Here is a 22,222-nt window from a genome sequence, read left to right as displayed (position 1 = left end):
AGTAGAAAATTCTGGAATAGGACAGGTGTTCAATTATGGTACGTTTAACGCTTTCCTACTTTGAAGTAAACCGGATTCCAGAAACAACGATTTCGATGAAAAAGCCCAGCCGAAACGATTTTCTATCTACTCATTGGGCAGCACGCTCTTCTCTGAATTTTATTGGTCCACGTCGGCTCAGTTGACACGAAGATCCTATATAATTGGTCCACGTAAGCACGGGTGACAATATTTTCTCTAGTTTAGACGGAGGGAATACAATGAATAATACTCGAGAGTTGATTGGTCCACGTCATTTTCCATGACGAGTTTACTCTGCACGAAGTTGGTATATAATGCGCTCCTCTCCACCGTTATTCAGATTCATAACTCCATTACACTCAGCGGAGAAGGGAGGAGAACTGAGAACGAAAGAAAAGAGAAATAAGAAACACAACACTTTCAAAGGCGACGAAGCCAAGTCCGACTGTCGCAGCAATGGCTGATGCGTTGAAGAAACGCGCATCTTGGACTCTGTTAGGGATCGTTTTGCTAGGTCAGAATTACTTTGGTTCTTTCTGTTCAGATTTCTTTTAATAACTGAGATCTAGCATTTCCGTCTACTTAGGTCTTAGATTTATGTTATCAATCTATCTTCGTTTAACTATTCGTTAACATGGAACAATATTTTTCGAGAATTTTAGGATATTAGAGGTGCAAGTCCTTAGCATTAATTTTTGTTTGTTAGTGTCTGATCCTCTGCATCGAAATTCGTAGTTTTAGCTCACATCGTGGCGGTTTCATGTTAGATCTGGTATACTATAGGACGGATGTACATGCTACAAGGGGCAAATGCCCCATCTCAAAAAATTTCATTTGTGCTATTTTGATCATTATTTTTATTTTTTTTTGAAATACCTTTATAAATGTCCCTTCTAAAATCCTGAAAATGTCTTTTTATGGAATTTTGCCCCACCTATATAGAATTTCTGGCTCCGTCCCTGCTACAGAGATGAGCTCGGAGAAATCAGTTTCCTCTTCTTTGTTTAGGTTCAGTATAATAATGATATTATCTGAATCCTTAAGCACGTAGATATGCGAATTTGGCATTGCTCAAATAATATTTTTTCCCTTTTATAAACGGAGATAAATGGGGAGTAGTATTGTATGTGGTCCGATTCGTCTGTACGTCTAACGTCTGTAGTTAATGGAAGCTTCTATACGTGGATTGGGAGTCTTAATCATATCTTGGCGTGATTCAAGTATTGTTGCTACTCTACCAGAAGCGAAGTGAATTGCATCGTAATATTAGTACTATAATTTAATCGTGAAGATCTAGAAGTTTGGATATTACTTTGTTACCTCCTTAGAGTTAATAGTCAGGAAAAACATAACGTGGTCTTTGATTTCAGGATCACTTGAAATAACTTGATTTATGCTTGATCTTTGAACAGGAAGTTTATTTGCATATTCCATAGCAACGGAGGAGGCTCCTAAAATTGGAACAGTTATTGGCATAGATCTTGGTACAACCTACTCATGTGTTGGTGTTTACAAGAATGGTCATGTTGAAATTATTGCAAATGATCAAGGTAACCGCATCACACCCTCGTGGGTTGCTTTTACCGACAATGAGAGGTTGATCGGTGAAGCTGCCAAGAATTTAGCAGCTGTTAATCCAGAGAGGACCATCTTTGATGTCAAGAGACTTATTGGCAGAAAGTAATTTCTCGTCTGATTTTTTCTTATTCTCATAATCTGCTGTTATGTATCATAATTAGGACTTAACTAATGCTGCTCCAACAGGTTTGAGGATAAAGAAGTTCAGAAGGACATGAAGCTTGTTCCATACAAGATTGTGAACAAGGATGGAAAACCCTACATTGAGGTTAAAATCAAGGATGGTGAGACCAAGGTGTTCAGCCCTGAAGAGATCAGTGCCATGATCTTGACAAAAATGAAGGAAACAGCTGAGGCTTACCTTGGGAAGAAAATCAAGGATGCTGTTGTTACTGTTCCTGGTAAGACTTTGTGCCAAATCCTTTTGTGTGTGAGTGATCATTGAGCAATTACTGAATCTTTTTGCTTCCTTTTGCAGCTTACTTCAATGATGCTCAGAGGCAGGCTACTAAAGACGCTGGAATGATTGCTGGTTTGAATGTTGTGAGAATTATTAATGAACCAACTGCAGCAGCAATTGCGTATGGTTTGGATAAGAAAGGTGGTGAAAAGAACATTCTTGTCTTTGATCTTGGTGGTGGAACTTTTGATGTCAGTATCTTGACTATTGACAATGGTGTGTTTGAGGTTCTTGCAACAAATGGAGACACCCATTTGGGAGGTAAGCTGATCGCATGATCCCTTTATTATTTTCTCATTGTAGTCTTACCACCTGATTATGACCTAGATATAAAAGGTTGGAATACGGTTCTTTAGCTCACACAACTTATAATGAAACATCACAATTATTTTCTGAAGGAACTGTCCATATGAGGAACTTGTTCATGGAATAGTGATAAAAATCAAGTTTTTTCTCCACAAGTTATCTGAACCTGTTAAAAGGCTTCGGCAAATTCTCTCCCATTTTTTTACCAAATGATTATGACCCAAGTACACTGTAGAATATACCTAACCAGTTTACTTTATGAGGCGATGACTGAGATTTTAAATTGGCATTCTAGTTTTATTTCAAGGACTTAGGTGAGTCATTCAATGCACTATACTCCCCAACCAACAATATTCTTTTGCAATCATCAGGTGAGGACTTTGATCAAAGGGTGATGGAATACTTCATTAAGTTGATCAAGAAGAAGCACAGCAAGGACATCAGCAAGGACAACAGAGCACTTGGCAAGTTGAGGAGAGAATGTGAGCGTGCAAAGAGAGCTTTGAGCAGTCAGCACCAGGTTCGCGTGGAGATTGAGTCTCTCTTTGATGGTGTAGATTTCTCTGAGCCTCTTACAAGGGCTCGTTTTGAGGAACTGAACAATGATTTGTTCAGAAAGACCATGGGTCCTGTTAAGAAGGCCATGGATGATGCTGGTCTTGAAAAACGACAAATTGATGAAATTGTTCTTGTTGGTGGAAGTACTAGGATTCCCAAGATTCAACAGCTTCTCAAGGACTACTTTGATGGAAAGGAGCCCAACAAGGGAGTCAACCCTGATGAGGCTGTTGCTTTCGGTGCTGCTGTCCAAGGAGGAATTTTGAGTGGCGAGGGAGGTGATGAGACCAAAGGTACTTGGCTTTATAATTGATGGTGTGGTTTCACTCTACCAATGCTAACTTCGATAAAATAACTACTGCTGACCCACATAAGAAAGTTTGTGGTTGAAGCTTTTCTTACTAACTGTGCTATTCTTGCATCAGATATTCTTCTCTTGGATGTGGCACCATTGACCCTTGGTATTGAAACTGTTGGAGGAGTTATGACGAAATTGATTCCAAGGAACACTGTCATTCCAACCAAGAAATCGCAAGTTTTTACCACTTACCAGGACCAACAGACTACTGTCACCATCCAGGTATACAAATTGTTCAATGGAAATTTCAAGAAATGTGCTATTTTTTTTTTGAGAAAATAACATGAGATACATGCTGTTTCAAAGGTCTTTGAGGGTGAACGGAGCCTTACAAAGGACTGTAGGTTGCTCGGGAAATTTGACCTGACAGGAATTGCACCAGCCCCAAGGTTCGCATCTGCTTGTTTTAATCTATTAGAAAGTTGTATTACTGTTTCTGACTTAATTTTGTGAACAGGGGAACCCCTCAAATTGAAGTCACCTTTGAAGTTGATGCTAATGGTATCCTGAATGTCAAGGCTGAAGACAAGGCCTCTGGGCGATCAGAGAAGATCACAATCACCAACGACAAAGGTCGTTTGAGCCAGGAAGAGATTGAACGGATGGTGAAGGAAGCTGAGGAATTTGCCGAGGAAGACAAGAAGGTGAAGGAAAGAATTGATGCCCGAAACAGCCTAGAGACTTATGTCTACAATATGAGGAACCAGATCAACGACAAGGACAAGCTAGCAGACAAATTGGAGTCGGATGAGAAGGAGAAGATTGAGACAGCAACGAAGGAGGCCCTTGAGTGGATGGATGACAATCAGAACGCTGAAAAGGAGGAGTATGACGAGAAGCTGAAGGAGGTTGAGGCAGTGTGCAATCCTATCATCACTGCTGTCTATCAGAGGTCTGGTGGAGCCCCCCCGAGTGAGAAAATGGAGGATGAAGAGGATGATGCCCATGATGAACTGTGAAAGGCAGGAGAAGGTTTGTAGGTGTTTTAGGTCTCGGATTTCACTGATTGGAGATGTTGGTGAAGTAACTTGCGTTTAAAAAAGTTTGGACGAGGACTAGAATGATATGCAGCAACAGGGAATGGGTTCGGAACTTTCTTTCTTGTATTATTTTGTGGATATTGCAATCCCCGTGATCTGTTAATCTGGATTTTGATCAATATGAATTTAAGGTCTACTTCTAATTTGAGGATTCAACGCATATTTCTTTGTTAAATACATACAGACCCATTTAGGAGTGTTATGGTTGAGGATAATTATGCACCGGATCAGCAAAATCGTACACTAGAGTTAGTTATTTTTATTAATGAATCACCTCTCATTTATCCTTTTCTCAGGCTGCTTTTTTTAACCATTTCATTTTTGAAGGTACATATTATTCCTGTCCTCATTTCAGTTGTACATTTATCATGCGGTAGGGAAACCTGTAATTTCTATACTCCTATTCTCATCTAAATGTTGTAAAATGTCGACTTCAGTACTTGTAGGTTTTGTGTGGCTCGAGTATAGTTATTTTGGGTTTGATACAATAATACGAGCACTATCTCAACAAAATACTGTTACTCTAGTAAGTAATAACCAGAACTTGAGATAAAAAGGCAGGTTTTCATAAAAAAATCAGTTAATATTACATGGTATGCAATGTTCAATAAAAGCGTAATAGTAGTATTCAGTACATTTACAAGTGTATAGTAATTCAATACAGTATTACAAACTTTCCTTTGAAAAGCTAAAAAAAGGAAGCATGCCCTACAAAATTAAATACAACTCCGTGAGTCGTCCCCTATTAATTGTCCAATTTTGCCATTTTTATCCGGTCTCCATTGAAACTTTCACTTTTTTACCATAAATGATAAGTAGGCCCACTGTGTCAATTCCCCTCATACATGCAATCCCCATAACCTGAAAAAGCTTCTCACCCTTAAGAATGTTAAGATCTTGAACTTATTTAAATGTTGACTAAAGTTCAATTTTAGCCCCTTACATTTGCTCTAAAATTCTTTTTTGTCTCATATATTAAGTTTGTGACTTTTTGGTCCATAACATATTTTTTTGGTCTCAAACATATTGTTTTGGTCCAAAATAACCATTTTATGTTAAAATTAACAGTCAAACTGTTTGATCAATTTAATAACTTAATTATAATTTAGGACTAAAGTCCAATTTTGGTCCCGTATATTTCCATAAAAAAAAATTCAGGTCCCATACACTAAGTTTGTGATCTTGTTTGGGACCAAAATGTACCAAAACAATATATTAGGGACCAAAAGGTCACAAACTTGATGTATGGGACCAAAAAAAATTTTAGGACAAAGGGGTCAAAATTGGACTTTATTTTTATTTTTATTTTTATTTTTATTTTTATTTTTATTTTAAGATGTTTAACAAACATTATATGGGAAAAACGTACTCACTTGGAGTTGGATCCACATTAATGTGATGGGACAAGTTGTGATCAATCCACATTCATGCCGTGAACCGGGCCGCAGTCCAAGCCCTAACCACCGACATATTCAAAATCATCAGGCCGAGCTCGGTCTAGCACTTGCTTCAAGTTTCAACCAAGAATATGCAACAAAATCACCACCAAAAACGCACCACTACGTCCAACTCGAACTCCACCGCCGCCATTCGCCGCCGCCTTGAGAATCCCGATGTCGTAGGCGGGCGTGAGATCGGGGCGGAACAAGCCAAAGCTCCTCTCGCAGACGGGGCCGGGCTTGAGATCCTCATCAAAAAGCGCAAAAATATACGTCTCGAAAGTCCGATTCGGCATGAGCGGCGTCCCAACCCCCGACGCCACGTGTCGCATCACCATCCTATTATACTCGGCCGCGGTCCCCGCATCCGCCCCCAGCTGCCCCGCCTCCCCCCTCGACGGCCACCCCGTCTCCGCTATCACCACGTCCACGTCATCAAACCCCATCCGCCTCAAGGCTGAGAACACCGCGTCCAGCTGCGCATCCACCATGTTCCCGTACACCAACCCTGTCTCCCCATCCACCACCCCCTCGTTCGCCCGAAAAAGCGCGTAGTCCAACGTCGCCTCCGTGGCTCCGAAGAAGGGATACGGATTGATCATGAAGGGCGAATCCGTCATTCTCAAGAAACTAAGCAGAGGTCGGATGACGTAGACATCATAGCTAGAAAATAAAATTAGTATTTTTAGATAATTTGGATAGCATTAAATATGATTAAATCCGTACATACCCCTGCCTAAACCTTCCGGCCGAGGGGGGGCTGGAGTTGGAGAGTATCCCTAGGGAATGCGGGGTGGAGATCTTGATTCGATCGTGCAGGGACTCCTCCACGAGGGCGGCGTGGAGGGCCTGCATTGCTGGGACCAGGGTCGTTATCAGGAGCCTGTTTCCGGTGGAGAGGACCTCGTTTCCCACGAGGACTCGGACGATGTTTGTGGAGTGGGCATGAGGGAGGATGTTCGTTCTCACCCATTCCTGGGCGCTATATAACACGGATACTTCACTTTGTTGCCGTATCGCGTATCGGATACGTATCCGATACCGATACGCGACGGATACGCGACGGATACGTATCCTGGGCGTATCCGCGGGATGGGCCGTATTGGGCCGGGAAACCTCAGATTCGATACGTATCTCGGTGGATACGGCCCAGTTTAAAGCCCATCTAAAGGAGCCGGCCCGATAGAATTAACGGGCTGGACCAAAAAGCCCATTTGTGATGTAGCCCATTGCAGCTGGATGAACAAATCTAGCTCTATAAATAATGATGCTCTATACAATATAAGATTCCACACAATTGAGAAAGCCGCAGCTAGGTCAAAAACTCCCCGCCTCCATAGATTCGGTATGCTTTTTTTTTTTAGATTTTTCGTTTTATGTATCTATTTTTGCCATCGCTTTTCTATGTTATAATTCAGTTTTTTGCTCCCCCCAATTCAGCTTTTGATTCCCTTAGTGGTGTTGGTCTTCTTGAAGTTGCTGACCTCTCCATTGATGAACCTGAGTTGCAGGCTGTATCATTTGGATTGGGTGATGCCGAGGATGAAGGTGTGGAGCTGGAGGAGACGGGGAATGAGGAAGAAGCTTGATGTTGATGGCTTGATGCTAGTTTGCTACTACCTTTTAATTATTTCCTAATTTAGAACCTGCTGCTATCATGTTATTTTGAGTGTAATAGACCTTTAATGTCTCTATGTTGAATTAGAATATCTATTTTGTAATTTATTTTGCACTATTATTATTTATTAAAAAAAATAGTTAAAACGTATCCGCGTATCGGGTTGTTTGGGAAAGAGCCGTATCCGCGTATCCGTATCCTTCGGATACCGATACGCGTATCCGTATCGGTGCCGCATAGCCTGGGCGAGATACGGCTTTGTCAGCCCAGGGATCTCGTCCGTGGGGACGGTTACGGTGACCGCAATCCCTGTGTGGGAAAATGCGGTCACCGTTGCCCTATCGGAGTCAAAGAGTCTCACGCGATTGATGGTGGTGGAGTTTGCCAGGAATCGGGCCACTTGTGCCGCCGGAGGGAGGTTGTCCGCCACCCTGCCGTAGTTGACGCCGATGAGCCCCTCCCTACCTGCTACCAAACACAGCAGTAATACTAATTTTATGATTCTCTCCATTTTTGTTTTGATTGGAATTAGGTAGCAACAACAACATGACTGCATGTAGGAGATGCTTTTCTTTGTCTAGATGCAAAAGATAACTCATGAGTGTGATTGAGAAAAAGAATATCAAGAGCTTCTTCATCTGCTTTAGGCAACACTAATCAACTCCAAGTGTTCATATTTTATTTGGAAAAACCCAACTTTGTCTTACTGAAATATACTACAATCCATGCATTCTCTTTCTTTCTGGTATATGTATGCAATGTATGATAAACAAACTATATTATGAAAAGTTAGAAATTTAGATTGGAAGATGGGATACTTTTCTAGACTTGATGGTGAAGAGAGGTGTATCACAAGGAAAGAATATAGCATCCTTCAGCTATAACATTACTTGCCCAAATGAGCATCTCACAAATGAAGCAGATGCACTTGAAAACTCTTATATGTTGTACGTAGCATTCTACATCTTTTTGGAATACTCATTTGAGCAAGAAATGTTATTTGGAGGATTGATTAACACACACTCTCTCTCTCTCTCTCAATGAAATTTGTGTATATGTATATAGATCTCCTATGCCTTAATATATGTGTATATATATATATATGGAAAAAATATTTGTGAATATTATTATATGATTAATAATGATCATGTGACTAAGTAGTGTTGAACTAGCTATGTTTTACCAACCTTTCTCCGGCAGTGTACTGGATTTATTCATGTTTTAGGTTTAAATTAAAAATAGTTAGGTGACATTTTAATTGCCACAATTCAAAAAATGAATTAAATCTTCTAATCATATCAAGTATATATAAAGTTATTTGTTACTGTATTTATTTAGAAACAAATTAAACTTTAGTAATCAATTTTGATTCAAGTACTATATATAGTTTGATAACCATTAACTTATGAACTTAACCCTAATTACATTTATAAGCTGTGCTGAGTGAACATCCCCTTTTTAAAAATCTAACTAATTGTAGGTTTGAGTTCTGCCTGAAACCATTCGTCCAAATTTTCAACTTTGTTTTTTAGAAAATTAAAGGCAATCGTTGAGCAAATCAACAAACGGAATTTTATATAGGTGGGTAAGTTGTTTATGATTTAAATCTAAACCTTTCCACCTTTGTGCAATTTAATTAAACTTGTTAGTTTTAATGCTAATTGTCTAGATCATCCACCTTTCCCATATTGTCCACTTTTTATTGTGGGACATTGAAACTGAACATAGGGTTAATCAACAAATAGAGAGACTGTGAGACATTAATTAGTGATTAAAGTTGGATTAAGGAGAAGATTTAAGCAGTATGAAATGCAAGAAAGTTGGTTCATGAGATGGGTAGAGAAGTATAGTTCTGTATTAAGAATGACAGTTAAAATTCATGAGCCAACTACCTAAAATTCCAGCCTTTAATGGTATAGTAGTTTGGTGACCCAATAAGTTGGGTGAGGAATTATCAACAAACTTCCACTCACAAACCATAAATCTTGCATACCAATTTTAAAAACAAGTCACCATAATTATTTGTACAAAAATAAATCCTCAAAAAAATATGCGCATCCAGGGAATCGAATCAGTACCGTGGGAGGGTACTATGATACCACTACACCAGATGCGCTTTTGTGATTGTTCTTCAAGTTTATATTTCTCATCTTTAATAGTAAAGCGTTCCAATTTTATGGGGATTGTCACAAAAATTTTGTTATGCTGTAGACTGCCTCATCAAAGGAGTAGTATGTTACAATATTGAACAAGTAAACATGCTATGAAAAATAGTGTCATTTTGTAATTTTGAAATGTCCATAAAAATAGTCTCTTTTCTTAAAATGGAAAGTTTCTCTCTTATACTTTTCTTACTTTTTCTCCTATCTTGTATTTTACTTACTTTTTTCTCCCTATCGCTCTTAATTTACCCATTTTTCTCTTCATCTCTCTTACTTTACCAATTTCTCATTAAAAGTCGTGTTGTTCACAAATGAGACAATTTTTTTAGACGGAGGGAGTAATTTGTTAAACCAAAGTGACAGAAAAGTAGTGAATGAATAAGTGGTGGGTTGATTCCGGATGGGTAGATTTGCCCCATAATAAGTGATGGGCGTCCCAAGTGAACTCTTGTCTCGTCATTAATAGTCTTGTTTACGCAAAGCTTCAAAAAAAATGAACATAACCAATAATGGTGTCTACATCTTGAAGTTTCAGTTTCGTTGAATGTGGAATGCATGTCACACTAGTCTATGCTTAATTGGCAGTAATAACCTTTGGGTGGACAGGCTAGCATTTAGTGTATGTTTTTTTTTGTTAATGTTCAAATAGTTAAAATAAAAATTATGCAAATACCATAACAAGTATTTTATCTAAATTATTGTAGTAATAATGAGGAGTCATATATATATATATATATATAGGTGTGATCAAATACAAACCCTCTATAATACAAACTATACAAACTTTAGGCGTTGACATTGTTGACATTCCCCCAGTGACAAAATTTGTATTATGCGTTGACATTGACATTCCCCCCAGTGACAGAATTTGTATTAGGCGTTGACATTGATCTTACACACTCCTTGTAAGTAATCAACGGTTAGCAATGGGATTCATATGTCAATATCAACGCCTAATACAAATTCTGTCACTAGGGAATGTCAACGCCTAATACAAATTCTGTCATTGAGGGAATATTAATGTCAACGCATAATACAAATTCTGTCAATGGGGGAATGTCAACAATGTCAACGCCTAAAGTTTGTATAGTTTGTATTATAGAGAGTTTGAATTTGATCACACCTAAAGTTAATGTCTTTACACTAACAATTATGAGTAAAATATAGAAAAATTGTGAGCCTAGAAAATAAAAATAGGCTAATTTGGGCAATTCCCATAATGAAGTAAAATTGGGGAATGGAATCCTTCGTTTGAAGCAGCGTTAGGCGAGGCGATGGCGGATAGCAACGAATCTAACGGTAACAATCTGGCGAGGTTGTTCGGCACGAGCGTCGTGGAGGCGTTTTTCTCGTCGCTGGAGCGGTGTGCCTGCCTTAACATCGACGCTGACGACGACGATGACAATGACGATCCTTTCTTGATCACCACTTTTACTCCGATCCATCTTCATCTTCCTCTGATCAGACCGGAGGCGGGACCGGGACCAGTTTTGCCTCTGCCTCTTAGAATGTCCACGCCAGATCTGGTTCACATCTAATTAGATCATATATAGGAAACATTCTCGTTTTGGTTTATGCAAATTCTTCTCTACATATGTAAATTTGTAATGTAATGTGTATATATATATATATATATGTATGTGTGTGATTGAGAGGCACAAATATGAGTTTAGAAAATTAGGAATTAGGAGTTTTTTTTTTCGTCTTATTTTGATGTCTTTGTTTCTCTTCAACTTGCGAAAAGAGGGCGTTAGACATGGAAATCCGAGAACTTGATTGTTCTGTATCTACTGCATTGCTTGCATAATTTAATTGTCTGATTTTTTCTACATGTGATTTGTGGAAACTGGTTGAATTTATTTATAAATCGTATGAAAAGAGAAGCTGATATGCTTCTGCGCTGTTGAAAGAGCTCATCTGCATGTCTCGTTTATGAATGAGCTATTATACACCATTTGCCCTTAATATCGATTTTTTTTACTATAGATTGTTGCGATGTCATGCTACATGTTTTATGTCATGCTACATGTTTTATGTGAGCATCACTCTCATTTAGTCAAAGTTGGCATTATTTATTTTATTTTGTACCCTAAAATTGTTATTGAAGTTATTAACTTTAATAATTGAAGTGCACTTTGTTGGGATTCAATACGCACAAGACTTTCACACACTCAGGTGAATCACACACACACTCACAGTTGTATGATCACTCACAATGCAGAAGAACACACACTCACACTTAGAGTATCGAAGATGGTAATCTTGGAGAGAAAACTTGAAAACTCTTTTATTGATTTTTCACTCCTAACTACGTACATGGTTTTGAGCTATTTAAAGCTCTACAATCAAGTAGCAACTGCTACTAACTAACTACAAGAAGAATCAAGAAAGCAAGAAGAATAACTGCTACATCTCGGCTAACTAACTGCTGCACCAACGGCTAGTTTCTCTAGGCCGAACTTCCTTCTCGGTTCAAGCCCGAACTGTTGCTTCTTCTTTTCCCGGCTCAAGACGAACTCTATTCTTGACTCAAGACCGAACTTTCTTATCGGCTCACAACCGAGCACTCTCTTCGGCTCACAACCGAGCACTCTCTTCGGCTCACAACCGAGCTCCCTTCTCGGTTCACAAACCGAACTCCTTTGCTTCTCGGCTCAAGACCAACTGTCTTCTCGGCTCAAAGCCGAACTCAAAGCCGAACTCAAAGCCGAGCTTCCTTCTTCTTCTGCTAGTTCCAAGCTAGTTCCAGCTCGGTAAGCCGAGCTTACCGAACTCCTTTCTGGCCGAGCTTCTTCCAACTGAAATGAGCACTCCATTATTACAATTCTCCACCTGAGGGCTCATCTCAGTTCGTGCACAAACATTGATCAACTTCTTGCAATGATCAAACTTGTCTCTACTTAGAGATTTAGTTAGCATATCTGCCGGATTGTGCAAGGTGTTAATCTTAACCACCTTCACCCTTCCCCTTTCAATCTCATCTCTAATAAAGTGCAACTTTATGTCTATATGCTTGCTCCTTTCATGGAAACCCGGATGTTTAGCCAAGCATATAGCTGAGCTGCTGTCACAATGAATCACCATTGTTTCTTGGTCAAAACCAAAATCAGAAATTACTCCCTGGATCCAAAAGCTCTCCTGTACAGCTGCAGTGAGAGCTATATACTCTGATTCTGTAGTTGAGAGAGCAACTACACTCTGCAGACCTGATTTCCAACTGATCACAGTTCCAAACATGGTGAACAAATAACCTGTTTGAGACTTTCTGGTGTCCAGATTTGCAGCATAGTCTGCATCACAATACCCCTGCACAACCTCCTCAGATCCACCTTCCCAGCCACTGAACACAATCCCCCAGTCCTTAGTTGACTTCATGTACCTCAATATCCATTTAAGAGCATTCCAATGCTCCTTCCCCGGGTCTGCCATGTATCTGCTAGTCACTGAGATAGCATGAGCCAGATCTGGTCTTGTACAAATCATAGTGTACATGATACTCCCAACAACACTAGCATAAGGGATAGCCTCCATCTCATCAGCCTCTTGCTTAGTTTTAGGAGCTTGTTCCTTTGATAATCTGAAACTCTGGGACAAGGGTGTTGAGGCAGGTTTAGCATTCTCCATTCTGAATCTCTGCATGACTTTGTCAATATAATCAGTTTGCAGCATCCACAGCTTCTTGCAGCCTCTATCTCTCTGAATATGTATGCCTAGGATCTTCCTTGACTCTCCTAGATCCTTCATTTCAAAGCTCGACTTCAGATCTTGTTTAACTTTCTGAATTTCTGTCATAGAAGGGCCTGCAAGTAGCATATCATCCACATAGAGTAATAGGTAGGCAATGGGAGTCCTGCCTGCCTTCTTGATGTAAATACAATCATCATATTCTGACTTGGAGAAGCCAATCTTCTTCATCTGTGCATCAAACTTCTTATTCCACTGTCTAGGACTTTGCTTAAGTCCATAAAGACTTTTCTGTAGCAGGCACACCTTGCCTTCTTCTCCAGTCTTTACATAGCCCTCTGGCTGTTCCATAAAGATAGTCTCCTCTAGATCCCCATTGAGGAAGGCTGTCTTCACATCAAGCTGTTGTAGCTCCCAGTCTAGCTGGTTCACAACTGCCAACAAGATCCTAATAGAAGTGTGCTTAACAACTGGAGCAAATACTTCATTGAAATCAATTCCTTCTTGCTGTGTGAAGCCCCTAGCCACCAGCCTTGCCTTGAATCTGATTCTATCTTTATCAGTGGTCTCAATCTTTTTCTTAAACAACCACTTACAACTGATCAGCCTCCTTTCTTTTCCATCTGTAGTCAGTCTGGATTTATCCACCAAGATCCATGTTTTGTTCTTGAGTAAAGATTCCATTTCCTCATTCATGGCTTCAATCCACCTTTCTCTGTCTTTACTCTTCATGGCTTCTTTATATGTGAGAGGATCTGCAATATCAATGCCCTCAGCAGCACAAAGTGCATAGTAGACCACATCAGAGAACCTTTCAGGTGGTCTTGTATTTCTTCTGCCTCTATCTCTTGCTATCTGGTACTCTCTGGCAGAATCTGCTGTAGGCTCATCAATTTTTCTACCTCGAGCTAGAGCACCATCATCCTCTGGTTCAGACTCACTTTCTGAGTCAGAGGCTCCACCTGCTCCTTGGCAAAGTCCCACTGGCTCCACCTTGAGGAAATCACTCTCAATTTCATTGGAGTCCAGCTTCCTTTTTAAGTATGGCATCTGATCCTCCAAGAACACAACATCCCTACTCACCACCACCTTCTGCCTACCAGGCTCAATGCACCAGAGCCTATACCCCTTAACACCCCTCTGATACCCCAGCAATATGCATTTTAGAGCCCTAGCCTCAAGCTTACTTTGCCTAGCATGAGCATAGGCTGCACACCCAAACACCTTGTATTTTGAGTAGTCACTATGGGCTCCATACCACATGTAATCAGGAGTCTCAGACTTAAGGGCAGTAGATGGACACTTATTGATGAGATAGGCTGCTGTATTCACAGCCTCTCCCCAAAATCTGTTGCTCAGACCAGAACTGAGTAACAAGCACCTTACTCTCTCTAGGATAGTCCTATTCATCCTCTCCACAACACCATTTTGCTGGGGGTTACCAGGAACAGTGCGGTGCCTCTTCATACCCTTCTCCTTGCAAAACAGATCAAACTCAGTAGACAAGAATTCCAAGCCATTGTCAGTTCGTAGGCATTTAACACTTCTTCCCTTCTCTAGCTCCACCTCTTTACACCATATCTTGAATTTTGTGAATGTCTCTGATTTTTCTTTCAGTATATACACCCACAGTTTCCTAGTGTAGTCATCAATAATAGCAAGGTAGTATTTCCCACCACCAATTGAGCTTACAGGTGAAGGGCCCCAAAGATCACTATGTATGTAGTCTAATGGGGCTGTAGAAGAGTGAATACCTGTAGGATAGGGTGCCTTCTTTGCTTTTCCAAGTATACACTGCTCACAGGGGTCCATCTTGTTGAAATCTCCAGAGATCAGGCCCTTCTTGATGAGTTCTTTCAAGCTTCCTTCTGCTGGATGGCCCAATCTCTTGTGCCATAGCATTATGGAATCATCTGACACTGCATTGCTTTCTCCATCAACAGCCTTAGCCTTCAGATAATAGAGAATGTGCTCTCTGTCAGCCTCCATCATCACTGCATTCCCAGATTTCACAAGCATCTTTCCCTGACTCATCAATATGGTGAACCCTTTCTCCTCCAGCATTCCCAATGAGATGAGATTTCTTTTCACTTCCGGAATATACCTCACCCCAGTTAGGATCTTTATAGAGCCATCTTGCAAACTTAGCTTCACTTTCCCTATCCCTTTGATCTGACACACATGGTTATTTCCAAGAACTACAGTCCCTGATGCTTCCTGAAGATCATGAAACCAAGATTTGTTGGGGCACATATGGAAGCTGCACCCTGAGTCCATTATCCACCTGTGACTGATCCCATTATCACTTACATTCATGAGTTGAGCAGGGGGATCAGTACTCTCTACACAATCAGAAGTGTTGTGGCCCTCAGAGGCTAGTTTTCTCTTCCAGGCATGGCAGTCCTTCTTCAAGTGCCCTGGTTTCTTGCACCAAAAACATGCTCTGGTTTCCTTCTGAGCATCAGAACTTGAGGGTTTAGAGCCCTCAAACTTTTTCTTGAAGTTCTGCTTTTTGAACTTCTTCACATTCAAGGCCTCTGCAGTTTGAACATTGGAGCTTGCAGAGCTTCTGCTGGTAGTCTTCTGGAGTTCCTTAGCCATCAAGGCCGAGTAGACTTCTGCATAGGTGATAGCCTTATCTCTGCCATAGATAATTGCATCACTCAACTGGTCATACGAGCTAGGCAAGGCATTCAATGTAAGAATGGCCTTGTCTTCATCTGAAATTTTAACATCCACAGAGCCCAGATCATCAATGATCTTATTGAACTCCTCCAACTGCTCTATGATAGATTTTTCACCAGAAAAACTATAGGCATAGAGCCTCTTCTTGAGATACAGCCGGTTAGCCAAAGATTTTGCCAGGTAAACTTCATCTAACCTGTTCAAGATCTCCACCGCAGTCTTGGCTTCTTGAACTTCCCTCAAGACCTTATCTCCAAGGCACAGAATCACTGCAGAATGTGCCTTGAGCTGCATCTCCTCCATCTTTGCCTGAGCTTTATCATCAAGCATTGGAGCCTTTCCTTTCTCTTCTGTATTTGCAAGAACTGCGGCCAAGCCTTGTTGAATCAAGACCGCCTTCATCTTCATCTTCCACAGGCTATAATCATTCTTGCCTGTGAACTTTTCTGCATCAAGCCTTGCTGCCATCTTCCCACAGACGGCGCCACTTGTTGGGATTCAATACGCACAAGACTTTCACACACTCAGGTGAATCACACACACACTCACAGTTGTATGATCACTCACAATGCAGAAGAACACACACTCACACTTAGAGTATCGAAGATGGTAATCTTGGAGAGAAAACTTGAAAACTCTTTTATTGATTTTTCACTCCTAACTACGTACATGGTTTTGAGCTATTTAAAGCTCTACAATCAAGTAGCAACTGCTACTAACTAACTACAAGAAGAATCAAGAAAGCAAGAAGAATAACTGCTACATCTCGGCTAACTAACTGCTGCACCAACGGCTAGTTTCTCTAGGCCGAACTTCCTTCTCGGTTCAAGCCCGAACTGTTGCTTCTTCTTTTCCCGGCTCAAGACGAACTCTATTCTTGACTCAAGACCGAACTTTCTTATCGGCTCACAACCGAGCACTCTCTTCGGCTCACAACCGAGCACTCTCTTCGGCTCACAACCGAGCTCCCTTCTCGGTTCACAAACCGAACTCCTTTGCTTCTCGGCTCAAGACCAACTGTCTTCTCGGCTCAAAGCCGAACTCAAAGCCGAACTCAAAGCCGAGCTTCCTTCTTCTTCTGCTAGTTCCAAGCTAGTTCCAGCTCGGTAAGCCGAGCTTACCGAACTCCTTTCTGGCCGAGCTTCTTCCAACTGAAATGAGCACTCCATTATTACACACTTGATCATCTAGCTCTTTGGATTTTGATCAACCATGCATAATCGAAATTTATCAGCTACGTAGTGAACAGATTTGCTCAATTTAATATTATTACTATCAAAATAATGTGTAACACCTGAACCAAATGTGGAAACCCAGTGGATTTTCAGCCTCTGTTAAGACAGAGATCCCAAATGTGGAAAGTCGTATTAATATGGGTTGAAATCGAACAAGTGTGGGTAAAATATACAAGGAATAATAATGCTAGTACTACACTACTACTATACAACCAACCTATCCATATCTATAGTTTATGCAAATCCTCAAAATTTGAGCAACACCTCTGAATCTTATCGAAGGCAAGCAATCCATGCTTGTGAATGAATCCCAACAGTGGACAAGTCAATCAATCTTATTCATTATTCACACCACAAAACACATGACACAAGATGCCATTTCCATCTCTGGGCCACACCACCAACTTACCCTTTCATCAATCCAACATCATAATTCAGCCCAACCATACAAGTACACCCAACCAACCCCCTACCCCTGCACTCCTTGCCAACTGCCCCTGCCCCATTCGATCGCCATCCCCAAATACTCCTCCCCCGACTTCCTAGGGGGACGCCCAAATATGGCTTCGTGCAATCAATTTCCAGCCCACCCGATCACTCTCAACGACCTACCTGTCTTAAAGGGCCACAGGCAAACCATAATTATGGAACGATCTGATCCGTCCATCCCACCCTGAGGTGACTATCACTAACCCCCATGCATGAGAGCTCGATGCGCTCTGGCAGCACGTCTTGAGAAGCTTGTACTGAGATTTTCTGATTGGTGATGTCACAGCTCGCGGGCTAGAGACAGGAAGCTTTTCCTCTGGCCAAGTTGCGGATCCCTTTGAGCTGGCGTCCAAGATATACTCTTGCCCTAATGAGAGAGTGGATGAGGATAAGAAAGGCAATGGATTTGTCTGCTGTTGGTTCGATTTCAAGCCTTGCGGATCCTCTGCCTTCCTGGTTTTGAGGCCAGGCCATGGTATGGCAACAGAGGCATCTGAGGAGAAGCATTCAAAGGACCTAACTGGTTTTGATTGCGACAAAGAGTCTCCCTGATCGGAGTAGTTCCACATATAAACATTGGAATCGTCTGATGCTGAGACAATATGGTTTCCATCAAAAGTAAATGAAGCAGCGCTCTGGTTTCCAGCATTTCTAGGGCCTGAATACAGAACAGATACAAAAATTGAGCAAATCTCCAAAAAATGCCCTACCTACCCTCTTGAATCAAGTGAACTATCACAAACTGACCATGTCAAATGATATACAAAGTTCCGAACATAATCAAATTAAAGGATGGTGTTAACTCAGTTGATATATTATCTGATAACAAAACCAGAGCTTTTTAGAACCTTACCTTTGTACTTCCCAATCACATTCACCCCATCAATAATTCTGACTTTTGAATCAGCAGATGTGACCAATATTTTGCTTGGATCTTGTGGTAAGAACTGCATTCACAAAAGATAACGATGTAAGAAACAAAATCATTGAAACAAAAAGCTAATAGCTAAAGCAAATGACAATCTCAAGAAGCACTACACTAGGGAGCAACCTGAAAGCCAGTTATCCTTTTGCAAGCTGACTTCTTCTTACTCGTTAAGCACATCTGAGCTCCCAACTGGAAGTGATTATCTGATACAAGAAACACGAGCCGCCCAATGATTAGTCAACCCCCATCTCCATTTTGTTACACCTTAATATACAAGGAAATCTCAAGTCCTACAGCACGTTGACTTCCCTCTAATATTATGGCTTAAAAATCATGCACACAGACCCACATCAGGAGCTAAGGCTTCAGAGTTTATTATGAAATATTTTGATAAAAAAAAATTGTGACCTATGCGACATGCATAAACACTTTAATCATACAAAAGTCACATTCTCTACTCATTCACAACGTAAAGTATACACAAATGCCTAGAAAGGTTATGCCCAAATGTGGTATATAATGGTGGTAGGATTTACACTACATAAACTTACAATATCATACGAGAGAAATATAGACCAAGATGAAACTATTAACTAGTACCATGAAAATGTACCTGATAAGTGAAAAAGGTGGCATGTGCCGGCAATAGAACCAATAATACCAGCCTGCATTATAAAGCAAACAAATTCATAATCTTGCATTCTGAAGCTGTAAAAATAAAACCTAAGGAGCAGTTTTAACAGACCTGGCCATCGGGGCGGTAAGAAACTGCACTGATAATCTCCCTTTTTTCGATCCAGTCAACAACTTTACAACCACCAATCGACCAAATCCGGGCCTTCCCATCTATTGAACCACTGATGAAGTAATCATCATTCACAGGGTTAAATTGGATGCAAGTCACTGCATAGCATCAAATTTTACATTTTAGCAAAGTAAACACACTAGTGTTAAACAAAACTTACATATTAGTTTCTGTGCCATCCCAAATTAGCTTATTTTGATTAGTTCAGAGACAGAGTTATGCGACTAGGTGTGTACCATAGTCACTATGCTGGAAAACCTTGAGGCACTGATCAACTCCAACCCGCCAGAGACGAACAGTTTTATCAACAGATGACGACAGTAGACACTGCAAAGGAAAAACAAACATGATAGAGATCAAGCTAATGATCTCCATTATCTCTTGAGATTATTTTCATTATTAAGGAGATTGTTGAAAGATTACTTTAAATGTTGAGGATTTGTTTCCTTGTTTATCTATAGGTTGATTCACTTTCCTAGATTAGAGTTCATAGGATCCCTATAAATAGCTCCTCTTTAGAAGAGCTAGATACCTCGGAAAATAAAGTGTATTAGGACGGTATCAACCGTAGGCCTCTTCGGAGGATTATCTTGGCCTCTTCGGAGGATTGTTCTTCTTTTATATTGAATTCCAGTTCTTGTTTTACTTCCGCCTTTTCACTCCATATCAAAACATATCTTTAGTCTCAATGGAAAATTTCAGAAGATAACATAACAAAATGATAACCACATTCTAAGCAAACAACATACATTATCCTTTGACCATGAAAGATCCAAGATCTCCCCACTGTGCCCATGGAACACGTGCAATGGCTTCTCAAAAATTCGAAAGACCTTTGAAGGGAAGACTATACAAGCTGATTCGTGTGTTCTTCCCCGGCTCTTGGACTTGTTAACTTTATCCTTTTCCATCATCAAAGGCACCAATTCAGATAGATGATTGACGGAGAAATACACACACGATGGATCTGCATCCGGGATGTCAACTGTATCCAATCTCTCATCCTCCACCACCTGCCAGATTCTGACAATCTTATCTTCACCAGCACTAGCAAGGTACTGTCCATCAAAGCTGAATTTCATAGCTGTGATCGGCCCCTTGTGCGCTTGAATTTCTTGCCCACTGAAGAGGGCTGAAAGCTCCTTCAATCTCCTCTGACAATGGCGAACCCTAACTCTCCAGATCCTTGACCCCTGCATCTGGCTTACGCCACAAGATCGAACACTCTTCTCTCTCGTACCCCCACTCATCATACATGTCATCGAACACAATCTACGCAGCCACCCCTTCTTCAAATTACTCCTTGATTTTGGTGTATTTACACTAGCCTCATTTCCCCTATCCCCAATTTCAACAACTGTGGAAGGCAACTGAGATGAAGAATCCATTTCCGCAGATGAGAGCAGCCACTCCAATCCCATCAATCGAGAATCTCCCCTCCTCTCATTCTCAAACTCACATCCACCACTAGCATTCCCATCCCCATTTCTACACAATCCCAGATCATCCGTGTCCCAACTCGAAACAGATGAACGGCTCGAAGAGAACTCATCTTCACTACCACAAGCTCTCAGCACGGCTCCACTATCCTCCAAAACTCTTTCAGTATCTTCCATCACACAATCATCTACAGCTTGACTCTCAATCTCACCTAGGCTGATCCCAACCTGTTTGAAAAAATTCTCACGGCGCTCACCGACACTCTGTGGAGCATTAATCCACACCTCATATTCCCGATTCCGAAATTTGGGCTCTTCACCAATGTGCTCCAGCGCGTCAAAAAATTGAGAATCTTCGTCGGTGGTGAAGCTATCCATGATCTCTTAAGCTCAACCCATGAAAAATAATTGCAAGACCTAGGCAATGTGCTTATCCCTTTCCGAGATACAACCTTTAGACAACAAAGAGAAGCTTAAAAAATGAGGTAGAAACAAAGGAAGATGCACCACAACCAATATTTCAGCAAATAAACAAATAAAAGGGAAAAACATAAACTACTGCTAATTATCACAATAAAAAAATGGGGGGAGAGAGAGCAATAGATCCAACATGGATCCCAATCCACACACGTTGAACCTGGTGTCCCACATTTAGATATCTTCTCACATCAAAGAAGCGAACTCGATTACGTTTTTTAATACTACTTCTGTTAGTCCTGAAATTTTAGCTTCAGTTTTTCCCATAAAATGAAACATCTAGCAACACCCATTACCAATTTTTTTTTTTTTTTTTAAGTACGAAACCATATTGACAAAAAAGAAGGATAAATCCTCATTCGAATTCCACGAGAAAGTCTAGGAACGGAAAGATGAAAAGTTCAGGGAGAGAGAAGATTGGCTCACTCACATGCGCAGTTTGACAGAAGAGAATTGCAGGGTGGACAGAGAGAGAGAGAGAGAGAGAGAGAGAGAGAGAGAGAGAGAGAGAGAGAGTGAGTTGCTTGCTCTCTACAACTGAAGCAACGATAACGAGTGACCATTAAAAGCACTTTGTAAAAGGGGAGGATTTGGAATTATTGCTAAATTGATAGATCGGATTGTAGCGAGGATGAAAGTTGTGATATAGAAAAGGAAAAAAGCATAAAATCTCGATAGACGTGAATGAGGATGGCCAGAGAAACGAGATTATGAGCTCAGTTTTTGTGCATACTAAGAGCATCCAAAATAGCACCTAGCGCACCGCCTAGCCGAGCACCGGCGCTAGGCGGTGCGCTAGGCGAACTATTGCAGCCGCCTAGCCGATTTCGCGGAAAAAAACCGCCTAGCGCTCGGCGGTTCCGCGGTGCTAGGCGGTGCGCTAGGCGATCCGCTAGGCGCTATTGCAGCGTCCGGATCGCCTAGCGCACCGCCTAGAGCG

The 22,222-nt window shown here is 40.9% G+C and overlaps 3 protein-coding genes across 7 annotated transcripts; 1 reads left to right on the top strand and 2 right to left on the bottom strand.

Moving 5' to 3' along the window:
• Positions 1 to 366: 366 nt before the first annotated feature.
• LOC121794651 (luminal-binding protein 5-like) lies at positions 367 to 4,464 on the top strand. Its single transcript, XM_042192917.1, has 8 exons — positions 367 to 535; positions 1,434 to 1,701; positions 1,786 to 2,000; positions 2,078 to 2,320; positions 2,737 to 3,216; positions 3,349 to 3,503; positions 3,588 to 3,670; positions 3,739 to 4,464. The coding sequence occupies exons 1-8, from the start codon at positions 478 to 480 to the stop codon at positions 4,238 to 4,240; spliced, it is 2,004 nt and encodes a 667-aa protein (XP_042048851.1). The 5' UTR covers positions 367 to 477; the 3' UTR covers positions 4,241 to 4,464.
• A 401-nt stretch (positions 4,465 to 4,865) lies between these two features.
• LOC121795013 (glucan endo-1,3-beta-glucosidase-like) lies at positions 4,866 to 8,422 on the bottom strand. Of its 5 annotated transcripts, none has more exons than XM_042193441.1 (5): positions 7,620 to 8,422; positions 6,491 to 6,735; positions 5,879 to 6,423; positions 5,691 to 5,777; positions 4,866 to 5,191 (listed from the first exon to the last, which is right to left on the bottom strand). In XM_042193441.1, exons 1-5 carry the CDS (start codon positions 7,932 to 7,934, stop codon positions 5,151 to 5,153), a joined length of 1,233 nt encoding a protein of 410 aa, XP_042049375.1. In that variant the 5' UTR covers positions 7,935 to 8,422; the 3' UTR covers positions 4,866 to 5,150. The 5 variants fall into 5 exon arrangements, with proteins under 5 accessions (XP_042049375.1, XP_042049376.1, XP_042049372.1 ...); XM_042193442.1 differs by having other exon boundaries at positions 4,866 to 5,182; XM_042193438.1 differs by having other exon boundaries at positions 4,866 to 5,200; positions 5,695 to 5,777.
• Positions 8,423 to 17,230: 8,808 nt separating this feature from the next.
• Positions 17,231 to 21,953, bottom strand: LOC121794650 (WD repeat-containing protein 44-like). The gene is made up of 8 exons (XM_042192915.1): positions 21,713 to 21,953; positions 20,116 to 21,257; positions 19,603 to 19,693; positions 19,307 to 19,464; positions 19,175 to 19,226; positions 18,685 to 18,764; positions 18,487 to 18,580; positions 17,231 to 18,291 (listed from the first exon to the last, which is right to left on the bottom strand). The coding sequence occupies exons 2-8, from the start codon at positions 21,181 to 21,183 to the stop codon at positions 17,762 to 17,764; spliced, it is 2,073 nt and encodes a 690-aa protein (XP_042048849.1). The 5' UTR covers positions 21,184 to 21,257; positions 21,713 to 21,953; the 3' UTR covers positions 17,231 to 17,761.
• Between the last annotated feature and the right edge of the window lie 269 nt (positions 21,954 to 22,222).

This window comes from Salvia splendens, chromosome 3, assembly GCF_004379255.2.
Source record: "Salvia splendens isolate huo1 chromosome 3, SspV2, whole genome shotgun sequence".
NCBI lineage: Eukaryota > Viridiplantae > Streptophyta > Magnoliopsida > Lamiales > Lamiaceae > Salvia > Salvia splendens.
This window is presented reverse-complemented; position numbering and strand designations above follow the sequence as displayed.

Excerpts from the sequence above, each read along its gene's own strand:
- LOC121794651 (XM_042192917.1), top strand. The coding sequence starts at position 478 with ATGGCTGATGCGTTGAAGAAACGCGCATCTTGGACTCTGTTAGGGATC. Across the intron at positions 1,702-1,785 it reads AAGAGACTTATTGGCAGAAA|GTTTGAGGATAAAGAAGTTC; the intron begins GTAATTTCTCGT and ends CTGCTCCAACAG. Across the intron at positions 2,001-2,077 it reads TGCTGTTGTTACTGTTCCTG|CTTACTTCAATGATGCTCAG; the intron begins GTAAGACTTTGT and ends TTCCTTTTGCAG.
- LOC121795013 (XM_042193438.1), bottom strand. The coding sequence starts at position 7,934 with ATGCAGTCATGTTGTTGTTGCTACCTAATTCCAATCAAAACAAAAATG. Across the intron at positions 6,424-6,490 it reads GCCGGAAGGTTTAGGCAGGG|CTATGATGTCTACGTCATCC; the intron begins GTATGTACGGAT and ends TTTATTTTCTAG. Across the intron at positions 5,201-5,694 it reads TAATGTGGATCCAACTCCAA|GGTGAGAAGCTTTTTCAGGT; the intron begins GTGAGTACGTTT and ends AACATTCTTAAG.
- LOC121794650 (XM_042192915.1), bottom strand. The coding sequence starts at position 21,183 with ATGGATAGCTTCACCACCGACGAAGATTCTCAATTTTTTGACGCGCTG. Across the intron at positions 18,581-18,684 it reads AAAGGATAACTGGCTTTCAG|TTCTTACCACAAGATCCAAG; the intron begins GTTGCTCCCTAG and ends TTGTGAATGCAG. Across the intron at positions 18,292-18,486 it reads TGTGATTGGGAAGTACAAAG|GCCCTAGAAATGCTGGAAAC; the intron begins GTAAGGTTCTAA and ends TTCTGTATTCAG.